The sequence below is a fragment of the Cibotium barometz genome, chromosome 23 (assembly GCF_041138505.1).
Source record: "Cibotium barometz isolate CiBa-2024 chromosome 23, ASM4113850v1, whole genome shotgun sequence".
Taxonomy (NCBI): Eukaryota; Viridiplantae; Streptophyta; class Polypodiopsida; order Cyatheales; family Cibotiaceae; genus Cibotium; species Cibotium barometz.
In genome coordinates, this window is record NC_141068.1 from 1,803,294 (window position 1) to 1,830,269 (window position 26,976).

The 26,976-nt window shown below is 46.2% G+C and overlaps 1 protein-coding gene across 1 annotated transcript in view; it reads right to left on the reverse strand.

Annotated features, from left to right (window-relative positions):
- Nucleotides 1-26,976, reverse strand: part of LOC147625532 (Metallo-hydrolase/oxidoreductase superfamily protein) — a 174,218-nt gene that overhangs the window by 125,412 nt on the left and 21,830 nt on the right. Inside the window, 1 exon segment of the mRNA XM_086817033.1 lies at nt 17,660-17,834. Within this exon segment, the coding sequence (XP_086673159.1) occupies nt 17,660-17,834 (175 nt within the window).

Below are 26,976 nucleotides of genomic sequence, written 5' to 3' on the forward strand. Positions count from 1 at the left end.
ACGCCATGAACTGCCAGGGGTATAGCATGCCTGGTGAACACTCCTAGCCACTGAGGAGGAGAAGGATCCTATATCAGGGCCAGCCACTCTGGAGGGATGGAAGAGTCGATGTCAAGGTTAATTCGGTCTCTGCCCCAGATCCCAAGAAGGCCTCTCTCCTCAGCCTCAAGGGGTAACTGTCTGAATGCAAACCAATCTACAAGTGACGGGCCCGTACCGAAGGCTCCCCAAGATACGTGTAGGCAAGCCCCGACCACGTGACCACTAGGCAAACGGACCAATGGATTCCAATGCTGCAACCGCTCCTCAAAGGCTACTGGAGCTGATTACTGCAGGGCTAGCCTGAGATGATCCCAAGCACGGAAGAGACTGGCTGCAAATCTGTCGTCAAATGCTGGGCTAAAGCCACGTGCGCGCATCTCTGTGAAGATCCATCTTGTGCTCTGAGGCCAAGGGCCTCCCAGGGTTGGAGTGCAAGCAAAGATCCTTGCCATAAGGAAGTCCAATCTCTTGGGTGGAGAGAAAACAGCTTATGGTCTCAAGGAACAAGAAAAAATAAGGTGCTAGACGGCACCCCTACCGGACTAAGCGTGAAAGCGGAAATCTGTCACCTCTGGCACCCTGAATAAGAACCTGGCTATGAGAAGCCAAGCAAAGTCCCGATACACCTTGGACCCACTCCCCCGGAAAACCCATCCTGCACATTGTCCCCTCCAGAAAGCCCCAATCTACTCTCTCATAGGCTTTCTCAAAATCGAGAAGGAGCACGATCAGATCCTTCTGCCACATCATGACTATCTATTTTATGTCCAAATTCATCTCACTTTCGTTTATCCAAACTGGATTGGGTTCACCCTTACATCTATCCCCTCTATGCAATGATGCATAAATCCAACATGGGCATTAAGATCTTCCATAATCACTATTTCACTGCAAGCTGCAAGTGTTTGATCAATCTAATGGGAATAGTTAATTACATGGTGAGGTATATAGGATCCAGCTACATATATTAAGTCTCTGCTACCTCTGATGTACGCATCACATTTGCTTAATGATTTCTTTGTTGCACATGCTACTCCACCTTTGCCTCTGCTGCCCATACAGCCAAGAAGATACACATCTACACTATTTGCCACGTATTCCCCTTTGTGCAATGGGTACCCACGGCAATCACAAAATCCAATCTCAACATCCCCTTATGGAGTGTATAATTTGGTCCTTACCTCTGGCCATTGTTACATATGACCTTAACTGATGTAGAGGAAAGTACCTTGCAAATATACATGGCTAGACTCTTGAGAAATGGAGCAGTTTAGTTCGTCAAGTAAAGTGCATACGATTGATATTGCTTTTCCTTTCTCATTCTTCTTCCCAAGCCAGCGTGCCCCACGCACCACTAGTTGTGGTGCACATGTAAGAACATTTGCGTTTTAGAGTAGCCCACATGAAACACAAAGAACCTTAAGAGTTGCATTGAATACCCTTAATAAATAGCATGCATTTGGATGCAGCAATGAGATTAAGTACAAAACATGTTAAGACGTTTGGAGGTTCAGCATACCAGTACAATTATGGAATCATATGAAAACAATGGGTAAAAACTCTGGAGTTCTCTTATGTAAAGCATGCATTTTTTAGGAGAACTATTAGCCAATGCCCATCCACCACCACACCAGAAAATGTAAAAGCACATCTAATGTGGGTGCTATACCTACAGCTCTTCGGTTGTTAACCTCATCACAATTAACAATGCAAGACATCAAAATAAGGTGCTAGATCAAACAAGACTTTATCATGGTGAAGATTAGCAAGACTCTCAAGGGTCAAAACTGTAGCCATTCATATGGTAGTGATGTGTGGATGTAGGCTAATAATGGGCCGGGGCACTTTTTCCCTCCTTAGGCTGTTTTTTTCCCCGAGCATGTGTACGCACTCTTTTGAGCGAGTGTGAAAGTAACCTTATCATGTCACTTCACTTGTACTTCACTCATTCTCATTGATCTACTGAGTGTTGTGCCCACAACTAGGTCCTTATTCAAGGGGGCAAAAGAGATAGATTTCCAATAATCACCACATCAGTTTGTCAACAATGCCCTCTCACCCCTTTCCTTTTCCTCTTTGTTGTAGAGACGATGAGTAGTTTTTTGTCCGCTCAAGAGACAAGGCCACAAGGTCTTCGTATCCCCATCAAATCTCAAGAGGAGTTCTAGACTCTTATACACTACCTCTAACTATGAGATGCCGCCAAAGCCTCAAGAAGACTTCCCGCCACTTCCGCACGTGGTCAAAGCCACCTTCCAACTTCCCCCACTGACCACAGAGGGTATGAATGATATGGGGCCAAATGCTCCTGATGGACTCCGCGGGTGCAGTGTGGGTACCCTCGATGGCTTTGCTGCATCGAGCTCTCCGTATGTGCTAGGCTGCAATGCTACTACAAATCTCCCATCTCTGGCATGAGCTCATAGTACAATGATCAGTAGATGGGGTTGGGACTGGTATTGCCGAAATGCGAAGATGAGAGACCTGGGGGGCTAGCCCCCCACCTTCCTCCTCATAGGCCATGACAACCTCAGCCTCTGTGGCCCAAGCGATAGTGCCTCATGAAATGATCTGGATCGAGGTCCTATCCTTTGTGAAAAGGCGAAGAATCTGCAACCAAACCTGCTGAGCCTTCGGGCAATCCCAAAGACAATGTCTCTGAGACTCCTAAGGGTGGCCACACCTCGGACAAGCAGCTGGTCGACCACCAATGGCAAACCACGTGCCAACCTCCAAGCTCCCGTGTGCCATTAGCCAAAGAAAGAGGGTGATCTTTTGAGGCCAAAAACTCTCCCAGAGCCTCTTCCATAAATCTGAGAGAAAACATTGTGAGGGACCCTATGATTGCCAATGTATTGCTGCTACTGGGGTGCCCTAAACCTCGGGCATCTAAATCTTGCGGCCTAGCCACATGGTGTATGCGAAGAAGGGGGTATCCAGAGTCTCCTCCCAATCAGCAAGATCACGCCAAGTCCACTCCCCCGAGTCCCATTGGAGGCACGTGAGGGGCCGGCACTCCCAAATCCATAACCACCAAAGTCTCCCCATGGCCACCTTGGCCAGTGGGGGGTCTAAGTGCCACTCATGTGCATGAAATCCAATCACCCTCACTCTCTGTAAGGTGCAGATACTAAAATCATTCAAAGGGGTCTCTAATCTCTCTAACTTTCCATGGGGACCAATAGAAAAGGTGAGCAAACCACAGCCTTCATCTACGCCATGGATACCAAGGTGCCAGTGCAGTCAACACCGGATTTTCCACAAAAATCCCAGTTAGCTTTCTTCACAAAGCATACAAGGGTCTCTGACAAGCCCTCTTCACAAAAAAAGTGCCAAGCCAAGTCAGTGCTACAAAAGAGCCCCAACCAGTCTTCAACTTGTACAACCAGTTCACTGGTGGCCAGAAGAGTGAGAAGCTTGCACTGTTGCTGTACGGACAGACCCTACGGAAACAAAGCGGGAGAGAGAAAAGATGGCTGTTGTACGGCCAGTTTAGTTTCTGCAGCCAACCGGCTGAGAGAGAAAAAGAAACAAAAAACAAACTGTTGTTGGCATGTTTGAACACAACACTACTATCGGCCTACATGTGTCGACCAGCAGAGAGGGAGAGAGTTAACCATACTACTGTCAGCCAGATCAGCAAAGACAGCGCACGGCACAGCAAGCGGCCAGCTCCAAAACATGAGAAGAGAGAGTGAGCCAACTCCTGTACGGTCAGCTGTATGAGCAGCTTGGAGGCGGCTAGCAGACAAGATAACTGCCAGCAGCTTCCGGTGCCTTGTGTGCATAAATGAGAGGAGTTTCAGCTGCAGTTGGCCTGTGCGCATCCCCAAAAACAGCTTCTTCCTCCCCTTGTTCACGATTCAGCCCCCAGCCCTCTTAAGATAAGAGTCAAGCAGCTAAAAATATGACTCCTGTCTCCAAAAAGCAAATCGACCAGCTATATATGCCTGTGGAAGTCACTTTTAGCATCCCTTAACTTCCTGCTCAAGCTTTGCATGCCAAACTTGGCCCTCAATCATAGGCGCCTACTTCTGTCCATAAATCCATGCCCAAAAAGTAATAAGTCAAGCCCATCTTTAATGATGTGTGAACACACCAACTTATAAGTCACGTTATTGATAAAAATCCCATGGTGCCATGCTGTGTGGCCATCTTTTAGGCCAATCCATGCCAGTGAATGCTTCAGCTTTCTTCTTTGGAAAATCCTTGTCCACACCTTGGTTCCGCCCAATGTGTGAAACACTGGTCAAGGCTGGTGAAGGGACCAAATGGTGACATCCTCTCCGTCTTATAAAGCAATTGTCCACAACTATAGAATCGTGATACCACTGAAATATCCTTCAAGAATAGCAAATGCAGTACCAATATCCATAATATTTCATAATTCTGGGCATTAAAGCCATAAATCCAGATCCACGATCCGAAGTGAGATACGAGCACAAGAGCCAACCGTATCGAGAAAGAATCTTTATCCATATCCCAAGTCAACAACTTTGATAATAAGCAGATACAGGCACAAGAGCCACTTGTGTCCCAAATATCCATAAATCCATAAGCAGCTTTAAGTACCTGCAAAAGAAAAGTAAGCAAAATACATAGCCACAAAACATCTTGCCATGCCATTGGACTGCATAAGGGCACCACCCCTATGATCCATACGCATGCCCAAGATATGGTTCACCAAGGCGACGACCCTTCCATGAAACCAAACATGCTCGCCGGGGTTTCCCCTTCCACGAGGCTTCACTCAACAAGGTCACCAACCCTTCCATTAGTCCAGATATTAACTCACTAGAGTCACCAACCCTTCCATGAGTTCATAGGGTCACCAACCCGAAGTCACTCACTAGGGTCGCATGAAATACTCATGGACAGAGTCACCAACTCTTCCATGATCCCATGAGTTCATATAGTGAGATCAGAGTCACCAACTCCTCTCACTAGATGGAGTCACCAAATCCTCTCACTAGACAGAGTCACCAACTCTTCCGTGAGTTTAGATACTCACTCACTAGAGCCACCGACTCTTCCATGAGTAGTATATAACATAAGATAAGAATAAATCACAGGCATAAAGATCCTCTTTCTTCATAAACATGTCTGCGACAGATAGTTTTACAGGCATTTCGGGCGATAATAGAAATCCATAGAAAAATCCTCGATCCATAAGATATCCATTGTAGCCATAGTATACTCATAGTCTAGAATTAGCTAATCCATGTTACTAATATATAATTCATAGTTTTGTAACAACATATGCAACATATTCTAGCGTCCCTTACCACTAGAATACTCCCCATATGAGATCCTTGTGTAGGCAACAATTCTAGCATCCCATACTGTTAGGAGCCTCTAGTACACAAGACCAAAACCATAAACTATTCATCAAATCCATAGAGAAGCCTTTTCGAGAATCAGAATGGTTTCCAAGGAAAACACCTTTCAAAAAAATAACTTTCCTGAAACACATCTTAAGATAGACATGAGAAACATTCTCCATTTGTGTCAACAAGGAAGTTCAACATGTACAAAATTCCAAATATTGGCAAAAAGCATCAACTTGGTAAAACTCAAAGTATACTTGGCTTTTCTTTTCGAGGTTTGTCAAGAAGCCAAAAGAAATATATCCTCAACATACACATAAGATATCTTGAGATATAGCTTCATATTGCTTGTCTATAAGTTTAATTATAGAATCCACAATATCCATATGGAAAGAGTGTTGAACACGGGCACATAAAGCCAACTCCATACTTCGAAGATAAATTCTGTGAATCCATAAATCCTTAATCCAAGCTGTCTACTGCTCATGCTCATGATTGCTTCCTCAAGCTTAATAGCAAAAGCGTTGGTCAGTGTAGTCCCCACTTCTGATCTTTTCTCTTTCTCATTGTTGGAAGGAAGCCTCTTGCTTCCAAGAAAGCCTTTGCTCTGAACCACTATCACGAGATGGGGACCCCGAACAATAATAGACCAACACTTCAAAAACCAGACAAAGCATGAAGACATAGCAGAAGAGCCGTAAACCATATAATAACACCGCACTGAGCTGGAACGGTCGGCCCCATGTGGTAGGTACTGCTTTATTCACACAGAAGCGTTTGCAAGATACCAAGGTGCGGGTGAAATCAGCACCGGATTTTCCACATAAATCCTAGTTAGCTTTCTTCACAAAGCATACAAGGGTCTCAGACAAAGCCCTCTTCACAAAAAAAAGCCAGGCCAAGTTAGTGCCACAAAAGCGCCCCAACCAAACTTCAACTTGTAAAGCCAGTTCACCAGTGGTGGCCAAAAGAGTGAGAAGCTTGCACTGTATGAGCAGCTTGGAGGCTGCCAGCAGGCAAGATAATTGCCAGCAGCTGCCGGTCCCTTGTGCACATAAATGAGGGAGGTGGAGTTTCAGCTGCAGTCAGCCACCTAAACCCTGAATGTTCCATGAGGCTATCCACATATCAATCTCTATGGGAGGCGGAACTCTCGGAACCGCCCTCCACTCGAAGAGTCTTGGGTGTGCGTTTCAATGGGGAGTAATCGCAATCGGTCGTGGGGCCCTAAACCCTATCCTCCATGTGTCGCCACTCTAACCAAGCGCGATGTTGGGTTTTATGCTGTGTATTCACCCAGAGGAGTGCTAGTGATCATCAGTAGATTACTGGGGCACTTTTTACTTCAGTTAGTGGAGGTTTTTTCCCCCAATTTAGCTTAGTTTCACTTATATTCAATTTATAGGTGTTTTGGTCCACCCGGCACATTTTATGGCCGGACATGTGAACACATCTCTTTAGGTCACTATTATGTGGCTATTGTACTTCATTTTTTTATCAAGCTGAATACACAAAATCGTGTTCACTCTCTGTTGCTCTCCACGCCTGCTTGCAGCATCTCCAAACCCTAACCCTAACACCCCTTGTGCCTTCATTTGGTATCAGAGCATTGAAGGCTTGCCATTGCTGTACACAGTCGCTTTCATAAACTGCCCGTACATCTGTGCGCCGCCTGCAGTAATCGTACAGCTGCCGTACCCGTTCGTCGCCGTCAGCAGGAGTCATGCATTCGGTACCTGCTCCGTACAGTCAACGTCGACTGTACTTGTCAGCGCTGGTCGACTGTCAACTGTATTCAGTCGACTGCTGCAGCACCGTACTGAACCTGGTCGCCTTGCTCTACACTGTGCAACTTCAATACCTGTCAGGCGTCGCCTTCCTTCCGTACCAGTCAGCACACGTCAGCGCCGCCTTGTCAGTACCTGCACAGCAGCGCCGCCTCATCAGTACCTTCACAGTACCTGAAAAGTATTAGCCTGCAGTCGCCTTCAGTCCTGTAAAGTACAAGTCGACTGTACCTGCACAGTACAGTCAACAGTACGTGTTCTTTTTGGTGGACTGTACCTGCATTTGTACCACAACCTGCTCAGTCAATCTGTGGTAAGCATTAAATATTCTGTTTTTGGGCAATACTATTTTCTCTGTGAAAAACTACAGGCACAACAGGCAGATTTTCTAGCAAAGAACTATACAGGTTTTTTGCACAGTTTGGGTGTAGTAAATTTGGGCATTTTTGGGGCATGCATTCGGTACCTTCTCCGTACAGTCAACGTCGACTGTACTTGTCAGCGCTGGTCGACTGTCAACTGTATTCAGTCGACTGCTGCAGCACCGTACTGTACCTGGTCGCCTTGCTCTACACTGTGCAACTTCAGTACCTGTCAGGCGTCGCCTTCCTTCCGTACCAGTCAGCACACGTCAGCGCCGCCTTGTCAGTACCTGCACAGCAGCGCCGCCTCATCAGTACCTTCACAGTACCTGAAAAGTATTAGCCTGCAGTCGCCTTCAGTCCTGTAAAGTACAAGTCGACTGTACCTGCACAGTACAGTCAACAGTACGTGTTCTTTTTGGTGGACTGTACCTGCATTTGTACCACAACCTGCTCAGTCAATCTGTGGTAAGCATTAAATATTCTGTTTTTGGGCAATACTATTTTCTCTGTGAAAAACTACAGGCACAACAGGCAGATTTTCTAGCAAAGAACTATACAGGTTTTTTGCACAGTTTGGGTGTAGTAAATTAGGGCATTTTTGGGGCATTTTGGCATTGTGTACGCCATTTGCTGCTCTACTCAGTCATTGGTGCATTGAGCTGCACATTCAGAGGATTGAGAGTGCAGGCATATTTGGGTGAACTGTATTCAGTGGAGTACAGTTGTTTTCAGGGTTCTTGCTATTGGGGTTTTTTGATACACAGGTACAACATTGTGCGTAGGCATAATGGCAAATCAACAGCAGAGTGATGTATTCACGTATTTGTCTAAGGAAGACAAATTGGATGGCACGAACTACTCCTTGTGGAGTTTCATGCTAAAAAATGTGCTTGTGGCAAAAGGTCTTTGGGATTTTGTTAGTGGTGATGAACCACGTCCAGGTCCATTGGCTCCAGAGACTCCTCCCCAAGGGGGTGCTCGTGGACGAGGACAACAGGTACAGGCTCCAGGGCAGCCATTGCCTGTTCAAAGAACAAATGCTCAAAAGACATGGGATGCCAGGGATGCACAAGCTTTGTCACTCATTGCATTGTCAGTACAGAGGTCTATTATACCTCATATTCGTTCAGCTGGCTCTTCACAGAATGCATGGGTGACTTTGGAGCAGATGTATGCTGCTCGTAATGAGGCTAGGATCTCATTTTTGAAAAGAGAGCTGGAAAATCAGAAAATGAATGAAGGAGATGATATGTCTAGCCACTTAAACAAGCTGCAGGATTTGAGAGAGCAACTCATCAATGTGGATGAGATTATTCCTGAGACACAGCTTGTGTCCACCATCTTGCACTCTTTGCCAAGATCTTACTTGGCTTTTCATACCTCTTTGAACCTCAGCATGAGGAATGCTGTTGAACCCCTCAAGTATCAGGAACTTGTTGCTCTCTTGCTACAAGAGGAGAAAATGAGGAAGAATATGAATATGAACACAAATGCTGAACAAGCATTTACTACAGGTCAAAAAGGGAAAGGAAAAACTCAGCCAAAGAGTTCAAATCAAAATTCAGGTGATGGTGGTTCTTCACAGGATACCAATAAAGGTGATGGACAGCCTAAGAAGAAGGGCAAATGTCATTACTGTAAGAAGTCAGGTCACTACATCACTGAATGTAGGAAGAGGATTGCCAAAGAGAAGGCAAAGGAAGCTGGGATGTCTGTTAATGATGCTTCTAAAGCTCCTCCAGAGACTGCTTCTTTTGTTGAGGACAGGGATTACTGTTTTTATACATGCAGCTATGATGCCTCTTGGTCTTCACAGGCACTCACTATGACAGAGCATGCATGTACTTGGTATTTTGATAGTGGTGCCTCAAAGCATATCACATCTCGCAGGGATTTGTTTAGTCATGTTGGCCCTGCCCCTGTTGGCAAAACTGTTCAGTGTGCCAACAATGCTTCATATCCAGTTCGTGGCATTGGGGAGATTCAGCTCACAGCCATTGATGGCTCCATTCTCCACCTTACAGATGCCTTATATGTACCAGGGATAAAGAAGAATTTGTTGTCCATTTCTTCTTTAGCACATTGTGGTATGCAAGTCCACTTTGATGATGATAAATGCATGGTCAGAGACAAAGCTAATGCCTTGACCTTGATGCTTACTGGTACATTATGTCATGGACTTTATCAGTTGGATGCATTTCAGCCAGTGGATCAGTCTGCTTATAATGCATTCACTCTTACTCCAGCTATGGTTGATGCGGAGTTATGGCATGCTTGCATGGGGCATGTAAATTTTGGTAGTCTTATGCTTATGCAGCGACATAACATGTTTACAGATCTACCTCTCATGGAGAAGCCTCCAGATCACATTTGTGAAGGATGTATTTTGGGAAAAATGCACAGGTTTTCCTTCCCACGTGATCAGGCTCTTAATTTTCATTTCAATATGGTCTCATCATGTCTCTATGCAACCATTTACTTGCACCATAAAAAATTATGGTAACTGCAAAGTTGCAGCTTATACACAGTGATCTTTGTGGTCCCATGCAGACGAAGTCATTAGGTGGTTGCTTCTATTTTGCAACATTTATCGATGACTTCTCTCGTATATGCTGGGTCTATCCTTTGACACAGAAATCACAGGTATATGATGCATATTTTACCTTTGTAGCACTTGCTGAGACAGAGTCAGGATGCAAGGTCAAGACTCTCCGTTCTGACCGAGGGGGGGAATATATGTCACATATGCTGAATTCCTTTCTTGGGAGTAGAGGTATAAAATATCAGTATACTACTCCTTACACTCCACAGCAGAATGGGGTTGCAGAAAGGAAGAATCGGTCATTCATGGAGATGGCCAGATGTATGCTAAAGGCAAAGAGGCTACCACATATCTTTTGGGTGGAAGCTGTTATGTGTGCTTGTCATATTTTGAATCGATGTCCCACAAAGGCATTGGTTTCCATTACTCCTTTCGAGGCTTGGCATGGCCGCAAGCCTTCTGTATCACATTTTCGTATCTTTGGGTGTCTTGCATATGCACACATCCCCAAAGAGTTGAGGAGGAAGCTGGATGACAAAGCCACAAAATGCATTTTTGTTGGGTATAGCCGTGAGAGCAAGGGCTACCGGTTATATGACCAACTATCCAGGAAGATATTCACTAGTCGGGATGTGATTTTTGATGAAAAATCAGAAATATCCATGGCTGGTTATCACGCAAATCAGGCTGAAAATGATGTGTTTGAAGGTCTACTACCTATGGAGTTTCATTCCACAGTTGGTGATCCAACTCACGAGGGTACAGGACAGCCAGCAAATGATGTAGGTGGTGCAGAAATTCAGCAGCAAAATGAGCCAGAATCTGAACCAAATATGGGGCAGCAGGCACCACAGGTCAGACACATACCTAGATGGTATTTGAGGACATTACAGGACAGCCATTTAGAGGGTCCTCTTGCTGGTCGTACTCGTAGGGAGACACGGACCAATGAGCATGCACACATCATGGATTTGAATCTGGTTATGGCAGCCAGTTTACAGGATGATGATGAGCTTGATTCATTTGTGGATGCACGAGATAATGTGCATTGGAACAAAGCCATGCAGGATGAGCTTGATTCTATTAAAAGGAATCAAACATGGGATTTGGTTGATCTGCCCAAAGGCAAGAAAGCAATTGGTACTAAATGGGTCTATAAGTTGAAAAGACATGCCGATGGATCCATTGACAGGTACAAAGCCCGTCTAGTTGCAAAGGGCTATGCACAGAAGAAGGGCATTGATTATGAGGAGACATTTGCTCCTACATCCCGTATGTCGACACTTAGGTGTGTCATTGCATTGGCTGCACATCGTGGTTGGGTTGTTCACCAGTTGGACATAAAGACTGCATTCCTACATGGGGACCTCGAGGAGGAAGTTTATGTATTTCAGCCCATGGGATTTGCAGAACATGGTCATGAGGGGAAAGTACGCAGGCTGAAAAAGGCCTTGTATGGTTTGAAACAAGCTCCACGAGCTTGGTATGCAAAAATAGATGCTTTCCTACTCACTCAAGGATTTGTGAACAGTCCATCAGAAGCCACTCTGTATGTAAAGAAAGAAGAGACAGATCTGCTGGTCATCAGTCTTTATGTGGATGATCTCTTGCTCATGGGATCAAATGATGACAAAATTGCAGCTTTTAAAGAGATACCGCAACAGACATTTGACATGTTTGACTTGGGGCTTGTACATTACTATTTGGGCATACAGTTTGTGCAGGATAACAGAGGCATTGGGTTGTTGCAATCGCAGTATGTTGCTAAACTTCTGGAGAAGTTTAAATTTTAGGATTGCAAGCCTATTAGTACTCCTATGGAGCCTGGGATGAAACTGTCACTACAAGATGACAGTATTTCCTTTGATGCCACTACATATGCTCAGGCTGTTGGGTGCCTCATTTACCTGTGTAATACAAGGCCAGATATTCAGTATGCAGTCTCTCAGTTGAGCAGATTCATGCACAGCCCGCGGTTGTCACATTGGCAAGTTGTGAAGCGTGTATTCCGTTATTTGCAGGGTACCTTGTCTCTTGGATTGCTTTATCCTGAGGGGGGTGACATGCAGTTATACGCTTACAGTGATTCAGATTGGGCTGGTGATTTTGATACCAGACATTCCACTAGTGGAAATTGTTTCTTTCTTGGCTCTTCATGCATTTCTTGGCTAAGCAAGAAACAGACCACAGTGGCCACTTCGTCTTGTGAGGCAGAGTACAGAGCAGCCTACACTACTACTATTGAGTGTGTTTGGCTGCGTCGTCTCATGACTGATATGGATATTTCAATGGAGGAGCCTACACCTATCTATACTAATAGTCAGAGTGCCATTGCTGTGGCCAGGAATCCTGTGTTTCATGCTCGCACGAAACACATTGAGATTCACTATCATTTTGTTCGGGAGAGACTCCAAGCAGGAGATATCAGTCTGATCTACTGTCCTACAGATCAGAATGTGGCAGACATCTTCACCAAGGCATTACCACGTCCGAAATTTGAAGCATTCCGTAGTGCTTTGAATTTGTTTCCTTTTGGTGGATGATGTACAGTGATCACATATCACTCCATGGGGGGTTTGTTGAGTTTTATGCTGTGTATGCACCCAGAGGAGTGCTAGTGCTCATCAGTAGATTACTGGGGCACTTTTTACTTCAGTTAGTGGAGGTTTTTTCCCCCAGTTTAGCTTAGTTTCACTTATATTCAGTTTATAGGTGTTTTGGTCCACCCGGCACATTTTATGGCCGGACATGTGAACACATCTCTTTAGGTCACTATTATGTGGCTATTGTACTTCATTCTTTTATCAAGCTGAATACACAAAATCGTGTTCACTCTCTGTTGCTCTCCACGCCTGCTTGCAGCATCTCCAAACCCTAACCCTAACACCCCTTGTGCCTTCACGCGAGAGTAAGCATACTTTGAACTCCATTGATCACAATGATGATAAGAGGGGGGGAGGGGTACTGCAACACAGATATGAAGGAACACAAAGGGCAGCACCTCCAGGCTGGAGGATAGCACCTCTCCATCCTGATCTATATGGCCTGAACCTCGAAGCTCCATCTGAGCCAAGGGCCATAGATGGGTGAGCACATCGGTGATACGCGGATCATGAAGATGATGTGAGAGCTCTGCTACTTGTCCCTTGATGGCGGCAGCTACCGCCTCCGAGTCCCACTCCGTCACTGGGGCTGCACTCAAGGGAAAGGAGAAGATCTGGAATGTTGAAACACCACACAGATCTGAATGGAAGCCACTGTCGCCTCAAAAATAGCAGTTCCTTCGACCAGAAGACATCGGAAGAAACTGTAACCCACAACCAACAACAAGATCTTGGGGGGCCCACCTGGGGACTCTGGCAGGAGAGCCCTCACCGAGGAAGCGGCAATGGTCATCTCTACCGGCTCCGAGAAGCGAAGAATCAAACAACAGACGGAGCTCGTTGCCGGCTACCTCCGCTCGCGTCGAGTGCTGCCGGAGGGCAGCGGGAGTGCTCAGGAGAAGCGGAGGGAGGGAGAAGCGCAGGCTCAGAGGAAGAGGATGGGACAAGGGGGACTGCTGTGGGAAGTGTCGGAGGATAAAGGGGAGGGGGGGTGGAGGAGGCAAAAGGGGGTGGGGGTGGGGATAGGGAGGCGGAGAAGAGGGAGATGGGAGCAGCTAGGAGTGATCCAATGGAGAGGGGGGTGCAGGGAGGGGCTTGCCACAGGCTCAGTGGGGCCAGCTCGCCTCATTGGGATCTGAGCACCGGAAGAGGAATCTCGATAGGGTAACAGTCTCGCCAATCAGAAGGGGCCAGAGGTGGGACCCTCACAGTGACTAGAGGGGGCCCATCACTGACGAGCTGATGTGATAAATGCTCAAAATAGTTCTCTGACAGAACTGAATCCTCCTATATTCTGCCAACCTGGCACGTGCGGCGACAGCGCAAGGCTTTGGAAGTCGGCTGGCGACCCTGACGCAGGCCAACGGTCTGCCACTCTCCAGCAGTAGAGTCGTCCACAGTCGAGTTCTAGTGCTCGGTTTCCTGGGAGCCTGCCCCTCTCTATACCCCCTAGTGAAGATCTAAGATGGAAAGGGGGGGGGGGGGGGGGGGGGGGGCGAAGGTGGGGGGTTCTCCTAGATTGGCGCCGAGAGCAAGCTCTCGCGAGGTGTCCTATCTATCTGCAAATGAAGCATTGGTTGGGAGGGCCGGAGTACTCCACTCTCTGCAGGATGGGGTCTCCCCAAAGGCAAGGAAGGGATACGACATGAGGCACTCTCTAGCAAGGCAATACAGATGCGAAGAGATGGAATCTCGGCCGTTCGTGCGAGGGACAAAGCGGTAGTGGGGAAGGTTTCCATTACTCTCCCAATGGCTCTACCAATCACTAGGAGAAGAGGATATTCCTTCCTGAGGCCTTGGAAGCAGACAGCCGCTAGAAAGCCTGAAACACCAGCCAACTAGTAGGTCGGATGCAGGGTCGAAGCCATGCTGCCACCTCACAAAGAAGGCCTGGGCCGTACGCAATGCGATGGGGCTTAGCTGCATGACTCGATCTAACACCGCTGGCAAGTCAAACTCAACCTAGTAGTAGCTGCATCCCAAAGGATGAATGCCTGTGATCTTTCCAAGCACTCCAAGGAGGCTAGCCTGAAGAAGATCCTTGAATTGTCCGCGTGCGGGGTGCCTACCGACAATCTTGCAAACCAGAGTGAAGGCCTCTAAAGATGCAATTGTCATAGCGAGGAGTTGGAGGTATGCTTCAGAGAAAGATAAGGAAGGAACGGCGGCCTCGGTCGGGGATGACAGAGCGGCTGCCATGCAATCCTCCTAAGGGATGAATACCAGAAGGGGCCAAGGCTTGCCAATAGAGAAATACCCGAGAACAAAGAATTTGCCTAATGAAACGGAGGGAGAGGGAACGCGAAACAGACAGGGAAACAAGATGGGGTGCAAGCCAAGGCTAAGAATGGGGGAAGGGGGGGGCACTGAAGACGAAGGGGGAGGGAACTGACAGCAGAGAGGGGGGAGAGGCACAGAAGGAGGAAGAGGGGAAAGGCGCACAGGGGTGGGGGGGAGCGCAGGGGCCAGTAAGGAGGGGGAGAAAAGGGGGGCAGGAAAGACAGCTGGGGGCCGCCGGCCGCCGGGGGGGGGGGGGGGGGGGTCCCGCTCCGCCCGGGCTTGTGACACTTGGTGCCTAGCCCGCGCCAAGGAATATGCATCTTTATGGGGATGAGGTGCAATGGAGCGGCGTAGCACGGACCCATGTTAGGCACACACAGAAGCACTCACGCACCGGGTAGGCACGTTAGGCCTCCCGCGTTGCAAGCGAGGTTCCGTGATGCGGAGTGCCTCCGGTGGATGCCCTCCCCGCCTTGACGGTGATATTGCCGGAACGTGGAAACAGGACCGAAACGGTGGAAACACCAGACCAGCGAGCCGTGCCGGGCCGGCGGATCATGGATCGAAGGCAAGATGAAAGGCAAGTCCTGAGACTAGGCCGTGAGAGCCGGGCCAGGCATGAAGGCAAGTGAACAGTGAGACCCGCAAGGAAAACGCGCGAGACGCGCTCGACGGGCCGGTGGAGCCGTGTCATGAAGCTTGGTTTGTGGAAGGCTGCCCCGCGGTTAGATGTCCGAGTCCTGCTGCACCCAGGCTTGTGACACTTGGTAACGTGCCTACCCGGTGCGTGAGTGCTTCTACGTGTGCCTAACATGGGTCCGTGCTACACTGCTCCATTGCACCTCATCCCCATAAAGATACATATTCCTTGGCGCGGGCTAGCATACCCCCAAGGCACCAAGGGCCTTGGATAGCATTCCCACCTCGATGGCAGATCCCTTTACATGATCCTTCCCCCCTCGGCTCCTTCACTCACCATGATATCCCCCTCCCAGCAGTCATCTCAGTTCAGACAGGGGAGTTGGGGGGGGCGGGGGGGGGGGGGGGGCACTGCACTGATCTTTTCAGTAGGCCTTCACGCCCGGCTGACCCTCTCCCCCACTGAGGATTTCAGTGGAGGATCTCTTCAGCGGGGGAGGATTATTGATTTCCATGATCACCAGTTTCACAGACCCTCCTCTGGCTAAGGTGGCCCACATCAGATCTTGGATGTGAGAGGCAACCTCTGACACGTGTCCACTCTGACACGTGTCCAGTAGGACCAAGGCAAGTTGGAGTAGGAGGACCCTTTCAGCTTGGAGAGCCCGACCAGCCCCTTTTCTCACTACACGACGAGGAAGGGTGGCACGATCTGGATGCATGAGATTCGATGGTTCCCTGGCAACAGCAGCTCACTAGGCCTACCAAGGCATCTCTCCCCGCCTCCTTAGAGATTTTTGGAAGCGCCTGTGGGACAGCTATCAGCCGAGCAAAACCACACTCTTCCTCTGGCAGTTAGCCTGCTACAGCCTTGCCGTTGGCATTTGGTTGGCCATTGGAGACTGTGCGTTGTAGCCATTCGATGGAGTCACAGTGGCACTGCCTTTGGGACTGCTCCGAAGTACAACAGGTTTGGCACAGGATCCTTCGCCTCTACACGATGGTGTGGTCCTTGCCACGTGCCATCACCTAGGGGCAATAGCCTCGGTAACTGAGACCCGGCCCTGTTCTTTCCTACAAGGAGAGAGCAGGAGGACAAGCTCTCCGCCTCTCTGCAGGATTGATATAATACCCACTCCTGATAGATTGTCAAAGCCTTGGTCTCCGAGGATTAGTCAGAGATGGGAGATCATCACAACAGCATATCTGCATGACATATATGGCTGGGCCTGTTGCAACAAGATCATTGAGGGCACTCTCACCCCCTCCAGCTGAATCTATCCGTCCCATCTGACAACATTCATATCCTCCGCAGCCCAGTGGGGGAAGCTTCAGGGCAGATAAGACCGCATGCGATCTTATCTGCCCTGAAGCTTCCCCCACTGGGCAGGGGCCTTCTTGTGCACATGGCACCGGGGCCCCTGCTGATCAGGCCCGCAAGATCACTTGGCATTACAGGCCGCCGGTGTGCCCCCCCCCCCCCCCCCCCCCCCCCCCCGGGAAACAAAAAAAACCCTTATGAAGTAGTTTCCTTCCAAGAACAGCCCGCCATGGAGGGAACGACCCTCCCCATTTTCTTTTAACTCTTAAGAGGGTTCTGAGCATGTACACTTAGCCTATGGGGACTGATAGAAGGATCTCTTTTGTGGGGGAGAAAAACGGACAAAGGGTCTAACCGTCTATGAGACCAAAAGAGTTACAATGTGTCCATGAAATGACAGAATCATGGAAAAAACATGATAAAAACCCAACTAGAGCTGAGAGAAAAAACCAACAGCCCTGTGCAGGGATCAAAATGGGTCCTCAAAATCTATGACTTTATAGAGGCTCTCCACATCCACCGCCTATGGAGGGGTACAATTGTAACTTTGGAGGATCCCTCGTATCTGAAAAAACATTTTTCAGCTCGAAAATGGTAGCCCCCAGATCTAAAGCTAGAGGTTACATTTTTTAAAAGTCAGATACAAGTAACGGCACTAAGGCAAACGAGGGACCTTGACTGCAAGCCACCACAAAAAATGCACATAGAAAGCTTCAATCAGATTGCAAAAACAGAAACAAAAAAAAAACTAACCTTGTGCCTCAATTGGATGACAACCTGGATCAACTATGAGCGCCTCTCCACTTACAATAGGAACTGCATTCTGGTCAGCTGTACCCTTGGAAGCAAAGATAACAAGATTGGTCTTTGAGAAAGGTTTCTGCGTTGAACTTGTGAAGGGTAATAACAAGATCCCAGGGGGATACTCCTGTTGAAACATTGTTGGTCAGATACAAATGTAGCGTACAATGGATTAGCCAATGCGAGTCTCTGCTCGTGTAACAAATAATCTTGACATAAAATTAAGATAGCACAAAAAGAAGAAATATCACTTTGAGATGTTATATGTAAGTATCAGGCCACCTAGATTTATAAACCAAGGCACATAAAAAACCACTGCACACATGAAGCCATATGGCAAATAGAACTACACATGTCCAATATATCTGCTAGATATTGACAGTTCTGTATGAATGCTTGTACTTAAATATATCCACAATCAATGAGTTTGAAATTAGGCATTCGTTAAGTGACTACAGCCAGTATTCCCAATGATATATCATGGGCCATATGTTGCAGTAATTACCCAAGTCCTTTGGGTCCTCAACATGATTACATTCCGTTCTCAGACTCAATGTAAGGTCCCTTCCCCTGAGAAATAAATGATATTAGTTATTTTCTTTTTACAAGACACTTATAATGTAAAAAATTGAACTTGTGAATTTTGCCATGGTAGCAAGTTCATAAAATTCTTAAGCTAGGCATTAGAAGGGGATCTAATAATACTTTTTATTTCAAATCTCAGAAACAAATAATAGATATTTACAGAGCAATGGTGTAGTAAATATTAGACAATAAAAATTTTAGTTATTTTCTTTTTACAAGACACTTATAATGTAAAAATTGAACTTGTGAATTTTGCCATGGTAGCAAGTTCATAAAATTCTTAAGCTAGGCATTAGAAGGGGATCTAATAATACTTTTATTTCAAATCTCAGAAACAAATAATAGATATTTACAGAGCAATGGTGTAGTAAATATTAGACAATAAAAATTTTAGTGGGTAAAGAGCTAGAAAAATTCTTAAGCAGGCCATTATTGAGAGCTATGGTGATAAATCTTGATTTTGAGCTAGGCAAGGTACATTAGCAATTTATCAAAGAAAAATAATTATTTTTAAAAATTAGAAACCTTTTACTCTTAAGCATTTTTGTGAAGAGTGAAATTTTGGACCAATGTAAATGACCATTCCGGAACCTAGGTGTGTATGTCAGAATGCACAGCAGAAATGAAGACAACTGTTGTAAAGAGTAATACAAAGATGAAAGAGAGAGAGAAGCTTGTGTAACTCTGCTATATACACCAGTAAAATCCTGGAAAAATACATGAAGGAGTGTGGGGGCAAGGGGCCATTTTATATGGCCCTTAGCTGCTGGTCGGCCAGCCCAGAATCAGGTGACAGTAGCTCTGGAAGCCCACGACCAGCAAATCTCCAGTCAGCCAGAAGAGAAGCAATCGACCAGCACTGAGAAAAGGGTTGGGCAGCACCAAATCAGTCGGGCATCACAGATATAGGCGGCCAGTCATCTAGGGGCAGCCGACAACCCATACACAGCTCCAGATAAATAGGAAAAAAATACGGAGAGTGAGGAAAAATGGGAAGACACTAAAAACGGGCGAGCACACCCACAACAGAGGCCTGACATAGTGTACAGACAGGAGTAACTGCTAACACCCCCTCTCAGCTCCTGGATGTGGAACCAACCCCAATGAGCTGGAGTGCCGCCGGAGCAGGGCCTGAGGTAGAGACTTCGTGAAGAGGTCCGCCTTATTGTCCTCCATCAAACAATAAAGAAGCAAGATGTCATCAGCCAAGATCTTCTCACGAACAAAGTGATATTGTATCTCTATGTGATTGGTCCGGGCATGGAAGAACGGGTTCAGAGCAATAGCGATACAGCTTTGGCTATCGCACTGGATGACCGAGGGCTCCTTCTGTGGAAACCCAATCTCGCCAACCAACCTCCGCAACCACGAACCTCGCAAGCAGCACCACAAGCAGCCCGGTACTCTGCCTCTGTAGGACGACAAGGCAATAGTTGGCTGTCTCTTGCTGCTCCATGAAACAACTCCTGAGCCTAGGGTAAAACTGTAGCCTAATGTAGATCTCCTCGTGTCTGGATCTCCTCCCCAATTTGAGTCACTCCAACCTTGGAATCGAACTCGTTCCTTCGTTTCACCTCCAGTGGTGTAGAAGAGTCCAAGATCCTTCGTACCCTGCAGATACCGCAAGATCCACAATCCTGCGTCCCAATGAGACTTCAACGACGTCTGCATAAACGAGCTCTACAGCCCCACAGGAAAGTTCAAGTCCAATCAAGAGTTTAGCAACCAGATTAATGAACCAACCAGCTTCTGATACAGAGAGGCATCAACTGGCTCACAAGGATCATTAACTGTAAGTTTGGTGTTCAGGTCCAAAGGTGACGTGATAGGCTTACAGTTCTCCATCCCAAAGGCCTCAAGCCACTCATGGACATACCACTGCCGAGAGACAAAGAACCCCCTCTGGGTTTGCCAAATCTCCAATCCCAAGAAGAAGTGGAGTAAGCCTAAATCAATCATCTCAAACTCCTTTGACAAGGCAGCCTTCGTCACTGCAATGTGCTCCATATGACCACCGGTGAGAATGAGGTCATCCACATAAAGGATGATTAACGTGACCATGCCGCGTTCCCCCAAAAGAGATATAGGTTAGGATCTGCAACCGATCTTTGAAATCCAGTCCGTAGAAAGTGTCACCATTTAATTGGTCCACCCGTGCTTTCTCATCATGTATGTACATTGGACTGGTGTCCATGGCAATTGTATATGCCGGGGATTGATGCCACTCATGTGATACTGTAGACTTGGCTTTCCGTTGGGACTTGTGCCTCCGTGTACATGCCCAGAAATGCTTGGTGGATTGGTGTTTCATTGGGTTTGGTACCTCGTGTACTTGCCTGGAGCACGTCTATTTTGGTATAGTCTCATGAACGGGGATTGCCCATACCAATGCTGCATTGCATAGCATCTTTATGTGCTTGCTTGCAATTGAAATTGCATGCTGTTTTCATGCTTTCCCTAGGGTTTAATTATGCTTCTATGTACTGTGGAGTGTTGTAGAGTGTCTTGGAAAGCTAATTCTTGGAGATTTCTTTTTCTTCTCTCTTTTGCTCTCAATTTTGAATTAGAGAGCTCTTTCTCTTAATGAGTCAAGGGAAATCAATTAATTAAGATTAGAATTATGAGTAATGATTAGGTATTTAGAGAAATGAGATTGTGTGGATAAGCTATGTCCTAATCAAGTTCATGCTAATGCTAGGCTACTTGTGATAATTTCTCTCGTAGAGATTCTCCCCTTTCCTTATGATTTCTTAATTTTTATGTGTCTTAAGCATCTCTTTAAATATCTCTTTTACGATTTAGAGATTAATCCAGCTATTTCTATTCTCCCAAAAAGAGTAGAGTGATTACTATTTTATGATGATGAGTTGGTGGATTAATATGGTTAATTAGGATTAGGGTTTTGATTCGTCTTAAATAGTGAAAAGGATGTTTTGTATATCAGGCATAGTGCAAGCTATGATTTCCTTATGATTGTACTATGAGAGAAGCATAGGATTTGTGAGAGTGAAGGAGATTAAATAGAGCTTTTGTTTCCTTATTAGTGAAAAGCTTGGTATGCATGAGTTTTAGAAAAAAGTCTCCTCTTAAATTTTAGGTCTTCTTCCTTCTTAGGGATAATCTCCAAGTTATGGTGTCAAGAATGTTCATCTAATCATAGAAGTAACTCTTTTGAAATGGAATAGCTTAGTGGGTGAGTTAAAGAGAAAAGGAAATGAAAAAGGACTATCAGAATCTCTTTTTCATGAGAAGAATACTGAAAAGGTTATGATGGTTTCAAAATATTGCAATGATATCTTCGCATAATTGTTATCTCAAAGCTATGTATTAAGACTAATAAACCAAACTCGATCGCAAGGGTAGCGAGGAAGTTCGCACTCGTCGTAGAAAGAGGCAAGTCTAGGGCCTGACCAACCTTGACTCGGGTCCTCCGGTTTGTCTTGGGTGAGGTCAAAAAAGCAGCCTGTGCAGTGAACGGGCTCACTGGTAAAGAGGCACTCAGGCGAAGCGGCTCCCAAGTGTCAGGCTCCCTGGCTAGTCGACCCCATAGTCCAAGGCTCAAGTGACAAGCATCAATGAGTAAAACAAGAATAAGAGGAGCATGGTGGCAAACATACTTGTCTACGGTTGGGTGGGCCGGATGAGTCCGGTACTTTCCTTTTTCAGCTTATATGAAGATTGAAAGTTTGATTTTTCCTACTTGCATTGTTGGTTTGATTTTTCCTACTTGATTGTATTCTCTTGTGTGATGAGAATGAATGGAATCAATGCTATTTAAGTTTTTGAAATGGTGTCCATGCAAGTTCTTATGCTGTGTGTTATCCCTTGGACTCGGTAACGGAATTCCAAGAACCAAGTGGAGGCAACCTACACATGCCAAGTGGTCATGGACCCAAGAGCAAACCCATGGTCATAATGTTATTTCTTGGGAAAGAATGATTAGGCTGAGAATATTGGTTGTTTATCTTTTAGGAATGCATCAGCCACTCTTGGGGGATAGCTGAGTCAATGTTGATGTTGAGCCTATCTCGACCCTAGATCCCTGACAGGCCTCTCTCCTGCTCCTCCAGGGGTAACTGTCTGTGTGCAATCCAATCTCCAAGAGACCTGGCTGGTCCCATGCTCAAGGCTCCCCAAGATACATGCGGTCAGGCCCCTAACATGCGGCCACTAGGTAAACGAATCAGGGGGTTCCTTTATCCCTAGAACACACAACACATTTGTCATCCATACATTTGCACCATTGGCTGCAACAAGCATGACCTTGCCTATCCCTTTCTCTGGATAAGTAGAATGATCTACACATGATACCTTGCAGCCATTAGAAGCATAAAGCAAGTACTAAAATACATCAAATGTTCAGCAAATGTTCCTGCAAATCTTTCACTTTGGTGAGGTGATATGTCATAGAGTCACCCTCATCCATAGAAAGTGTTGGGGTAAAGGCATAATGCCCACCCTTATAGTGTGTACAAGCCCATAAGTTATAGTACATAGTACACTTAGTACTTTTAATGTACTAAGTGCACACTGTGTACTAGTGCAATATACATGTGTGATAGGGGAGTCACACACTCATATCATTATGAGTTGACTTATCCCCACAACTCTCTCTCTCTCTCTCTCCCTTGTTCTATCTGTGTATGTCTCCCACACATGAATTAACCTAACCCTAATTCCTGTTTCTCTCACACAACTGGTATCAGAGCCTTCAGTTCCTTCGAGGAGAAAGAAGTGGGATTTTCTTCAGGTGTTGCTGAGGACAAGGCAGCTGCAATTGCTGTCAGTCGTCTTTGAGCATGACTCTCACTTGATTCTCCATCAACTTGGTCGCAGCAGCCAAGCGAACCACAAGGCAGCAGCTCCGCAGGCAGGTGGGCGAAAGGAGAATGTGGCGGGCAGCCACTTCTGGGCGTTGAATCATTCGCAGCCAGGCGAAAGCGAAGAAAGTAGCTAACACAAGCGCACAGCAAGCGGGACACCCAAGAACACGCGTAAGGCTGTAAGTGCGCTAGGCGAAGGCAGGCGGTCGTAGGCTGACTGCTGGACGTGAGTGAAGGCGAGCTTTGGTCAACGGCTGGCTATGTGATCGAGTACCCGTAGTAGCGAACTGTTAGTGCGAAAGGAAGGGCAGCATTAAGTACGCGCTATCCATCCGCCGGGCAGCCCCAGCTCTGCATCGCTTCACGTGCTCTTTCGCCTCCGTGGGAACCCAAGTCGACACGGATGCCACCATTCACATCCAGAAGGCCCGCACGTGGGAGAAAAGCTCCACCACTCCTCTGCGTGAGATTTTTTGAGAGCTTTTCAGCAAAATTCTGCATTTGCCCATCGCCAACCCCACAGTGAGGAGTCTTCATCAGCACAATCTTTCTGCAGCAGCACCAAATTCATCAACCCGCCTGCAAATCAGAGAAAAATCAGAAAATTACAAGGTATTCTGCTTCAATTTTTTTTTGGGATTTGCAATTGAGCAAGTACAGTAATCAATTGAGCAGGTACAGGTGCCCAATTGCTCAATTTTTGAGCAAAATTGGCAAAATTGGGTGACATTGGTCACAATCAGGATCAATTTGCATGAAATTGGTCACAATCAAGATCAATTTGCAGGAAATTGGATGTCAAAATTTGGGGCTTTTGATGTAATTGTGCAATTAAGCACTCATACATTCTGTATGATGTGAAAAATCGCACATTTGGGCAAAACTGCAGCAAATTGCAGTGCAAATCAAGGGGCTTTTGTGCCAATTAAGTTGATTTGCATGCAGGCAATCGCATTTGATGCTGTGGATAATGTGTTGATGCCTTACAAGCACTCAATGTGCCTGTAAATCAAGGGGCTTTCATTATTTGGATGTATATGTGGCCAGGGGGAAGCATCGTGAACACTCTGGATGCCTTCATGTGCGTCAATGTACCATGTATGATCAGAAATTGATCTTAAATCAAGGGGCTTTTCAAGTTTTTATGCTTGTTGAGCTTGGCAAAGCAGCAGGCAAGACATTTATGCCTTGAATCCTCAAAAATCAGCTTGCAGTCAAGGGGCTTTTGCCCAATTTCTGTTCGGGACTGTTGTATGCAGTGTACGGGACTGTAAAAGTCTGATTTTCACTCATTTGGACAGCCAGGAGAGCATTTATTGCTATTGTACCTGCTGGTACAAATTTGGCACAGCTTTGTGCAAGTTTTGGCATGGCTGTACACTGTTTTGAGTGACCAAAAGGTTCAATTTCAGCTGCTGTACTTGCCGGTACAGGTTTGGTACATCATTGGTGAGCACTTGGTACTGCTGTACAGTACTTTGGAAGGGCAACAGAGCACATTTAAGGTGCTGTCCAAAATCTGCAGCAACCAGATTTTGTTCATTTCATCACATAAAGTGGGAGAAAAGTTGCATTCTTGCTTCCGCAGTGGGAGATAAAGCTTGGGAGAACAATTGTGAGCACTTTGTGTGCTTTTGGTGCAGTGTTTTGCACATTTTGCAGGGAGTCAGGCATTGACAGGTTGCATATTGCTATGGCAACCACAGGTGAGAGCTCTTCATTGCTTCACATCAAGAAGCTTGAAGGCTCGCATAATTATGATATTTGGCAAACCCAGTGCTACAATGTGTTGCTCCAGAAAAAGCAGCACAAGCCTATCAAAGAAAGGGGTGTAATGCCCGCTTCTCTTACTGCTGAAGAGTGGGAAGATATGGATGAGCTGGCAAGATCTACTATCATGTTGTCTGTGTCAGACTCATTACTTTTCAGCATTCGTGAAGAGAAGACAGCTTGGGGAATGTGGCAGAGATTGCAGGACTTGTATGCCCAACAAAGTGCCTCAAGCAAAGTGTATTGGTTGAAGAAACTCATAGGTCTTCAGATGAAGGAAGGGGCGTCTATGACAGCCCATCTAAATGAGTTTAATGGTATTGTCAGCCAGGTCATTAATCAAAAGTTGGCAATGGACGATGAGTTCAAAGCCACTTTTCTGTTATGCACTTTGCCAGAGAGTTGGGACACATTCAGGACAGCCACTAGCAATTCGCATGCTATGCTGTCATATGCAGATGTTGAGGGTGCTCTTCTTCAAGAAGAGATGAACAGGAAAAACAACTCTGTTGGAAAGTCCAATGCAATGAATGCACGTGGGAGATCCCAACAAAGGGGAAAAAGCCAAGAACGGGGAAGGAGCACGTCTCGCTCCAAAAAGGATTTGGAATGCCATTATTGTGGCAAGAAGGGACACATTAAAAAGCAATGCTACAAATGGAAAAATGATCAAAAGGAAAAGGGAAAAGGCAAAGACAAAGAGAAAGATGAAGCCAAAGATGTAAAGCCAAAGGGCAAAAGTGGAGTCAAGATTGAAGAAATCAATGTGTCACATGCAGGTGGCAGTGAGGATGAGGTCCTATTTACTTCTTCACTTCATGCCCATTCACTTCTTACAGGTGGTCATGGTATGCATTCATGGATCATTGATTCAGGTGCCTCCTTTCATGTCACAGGTTGCAGAGACTTGTTTGTCAAGTATACTGCTGGCAATGAAGGAGTAGTTTATTTGGGTGATAACCATGCATGCAAGATTCTTGGCAGAGGTGATGTGAGGCTTGTGTTTTCAGATGGCTCACAGCTTATGCTCCATGATGTCAGGCATGTGCCTGAGATCAAGAAGAATCTGCTTTCTACTGGACAGCTTGATGATGCTGATTATGTTACCACATTTGGTAGTGGAAAGTGGAAAATTAGTAAGGGCTCACTGGTTGTTGCCAGAGGCTCTAAGGTGGACACTCTTTACTTTATGCATGCAGGTGTTTGTCACCATGGTAATGTAAATGCAACCGAGCTGCCGGAAATTTCTATGTGGCATAGCCGGTTGGGACACATGAGTGTCAAGGGAATGGAGCAATTGTCTCGTTTGGGTTACTTGCCTTCTCTAAAGTTTTCAAGTTTTCAGTTTTGTGAGCATTGTATATATGGTAGGCAACTACAGTGCCCCCACAAGAAAGCTCTTGGACAGAAAGATGCTCAGTTAGAGCTTGTGCATACAGATGTATGTGAGATGCCTCAGCTTTCTTTGGGAGGGGCAAAATATTTTGTGTCTTTTATTGATGATGCCACACGCAAGGTGTGGGTCTATCCTCTTCGTTTGAAGAGTGATACATTCTCAGTGTTTCAGAAGTTTGTTGCTCATGTTGAGAATCAAACTGGCAAAACACTGAACGCTTTGCGTTCCGACAATGGTGGAGAGTATATGTCCAAACAGTTTCAGGACTTTTGTGATGCTAAAGGCATCAAGAGGGAGCTCTCTACTCCTTATGATCCTCCACAAAACGGGACAGCAGAGAGGATGAACAGGACCATTCAGGAGAAGGTCCGTTCTATGTTGTCACATGCTGCATTACCTCATGGTTTTTGGGCTGAAGCTGTTATGACAGCCGTTCACCTTATAAACAGGTCACCTAACACGAGGCTTGGTGGGAAAGTGCCAGAGGAAGTATGGACAAGGAAGCCTCCGTCATACAAGCACTTGAGAGTGTTTGGTTGCGTTGCGTACGTGCACATACGCAGGGAAATGCGCACCAAACTTGATCCTAAGTCTCACAAATGCATATTCCTAGGATATGGTGACAGAGGTGAAATGGGGTATAGACTTTGGGATCCCATGAATAGAAAGATCATACGCAGCAATGATGTCATTTT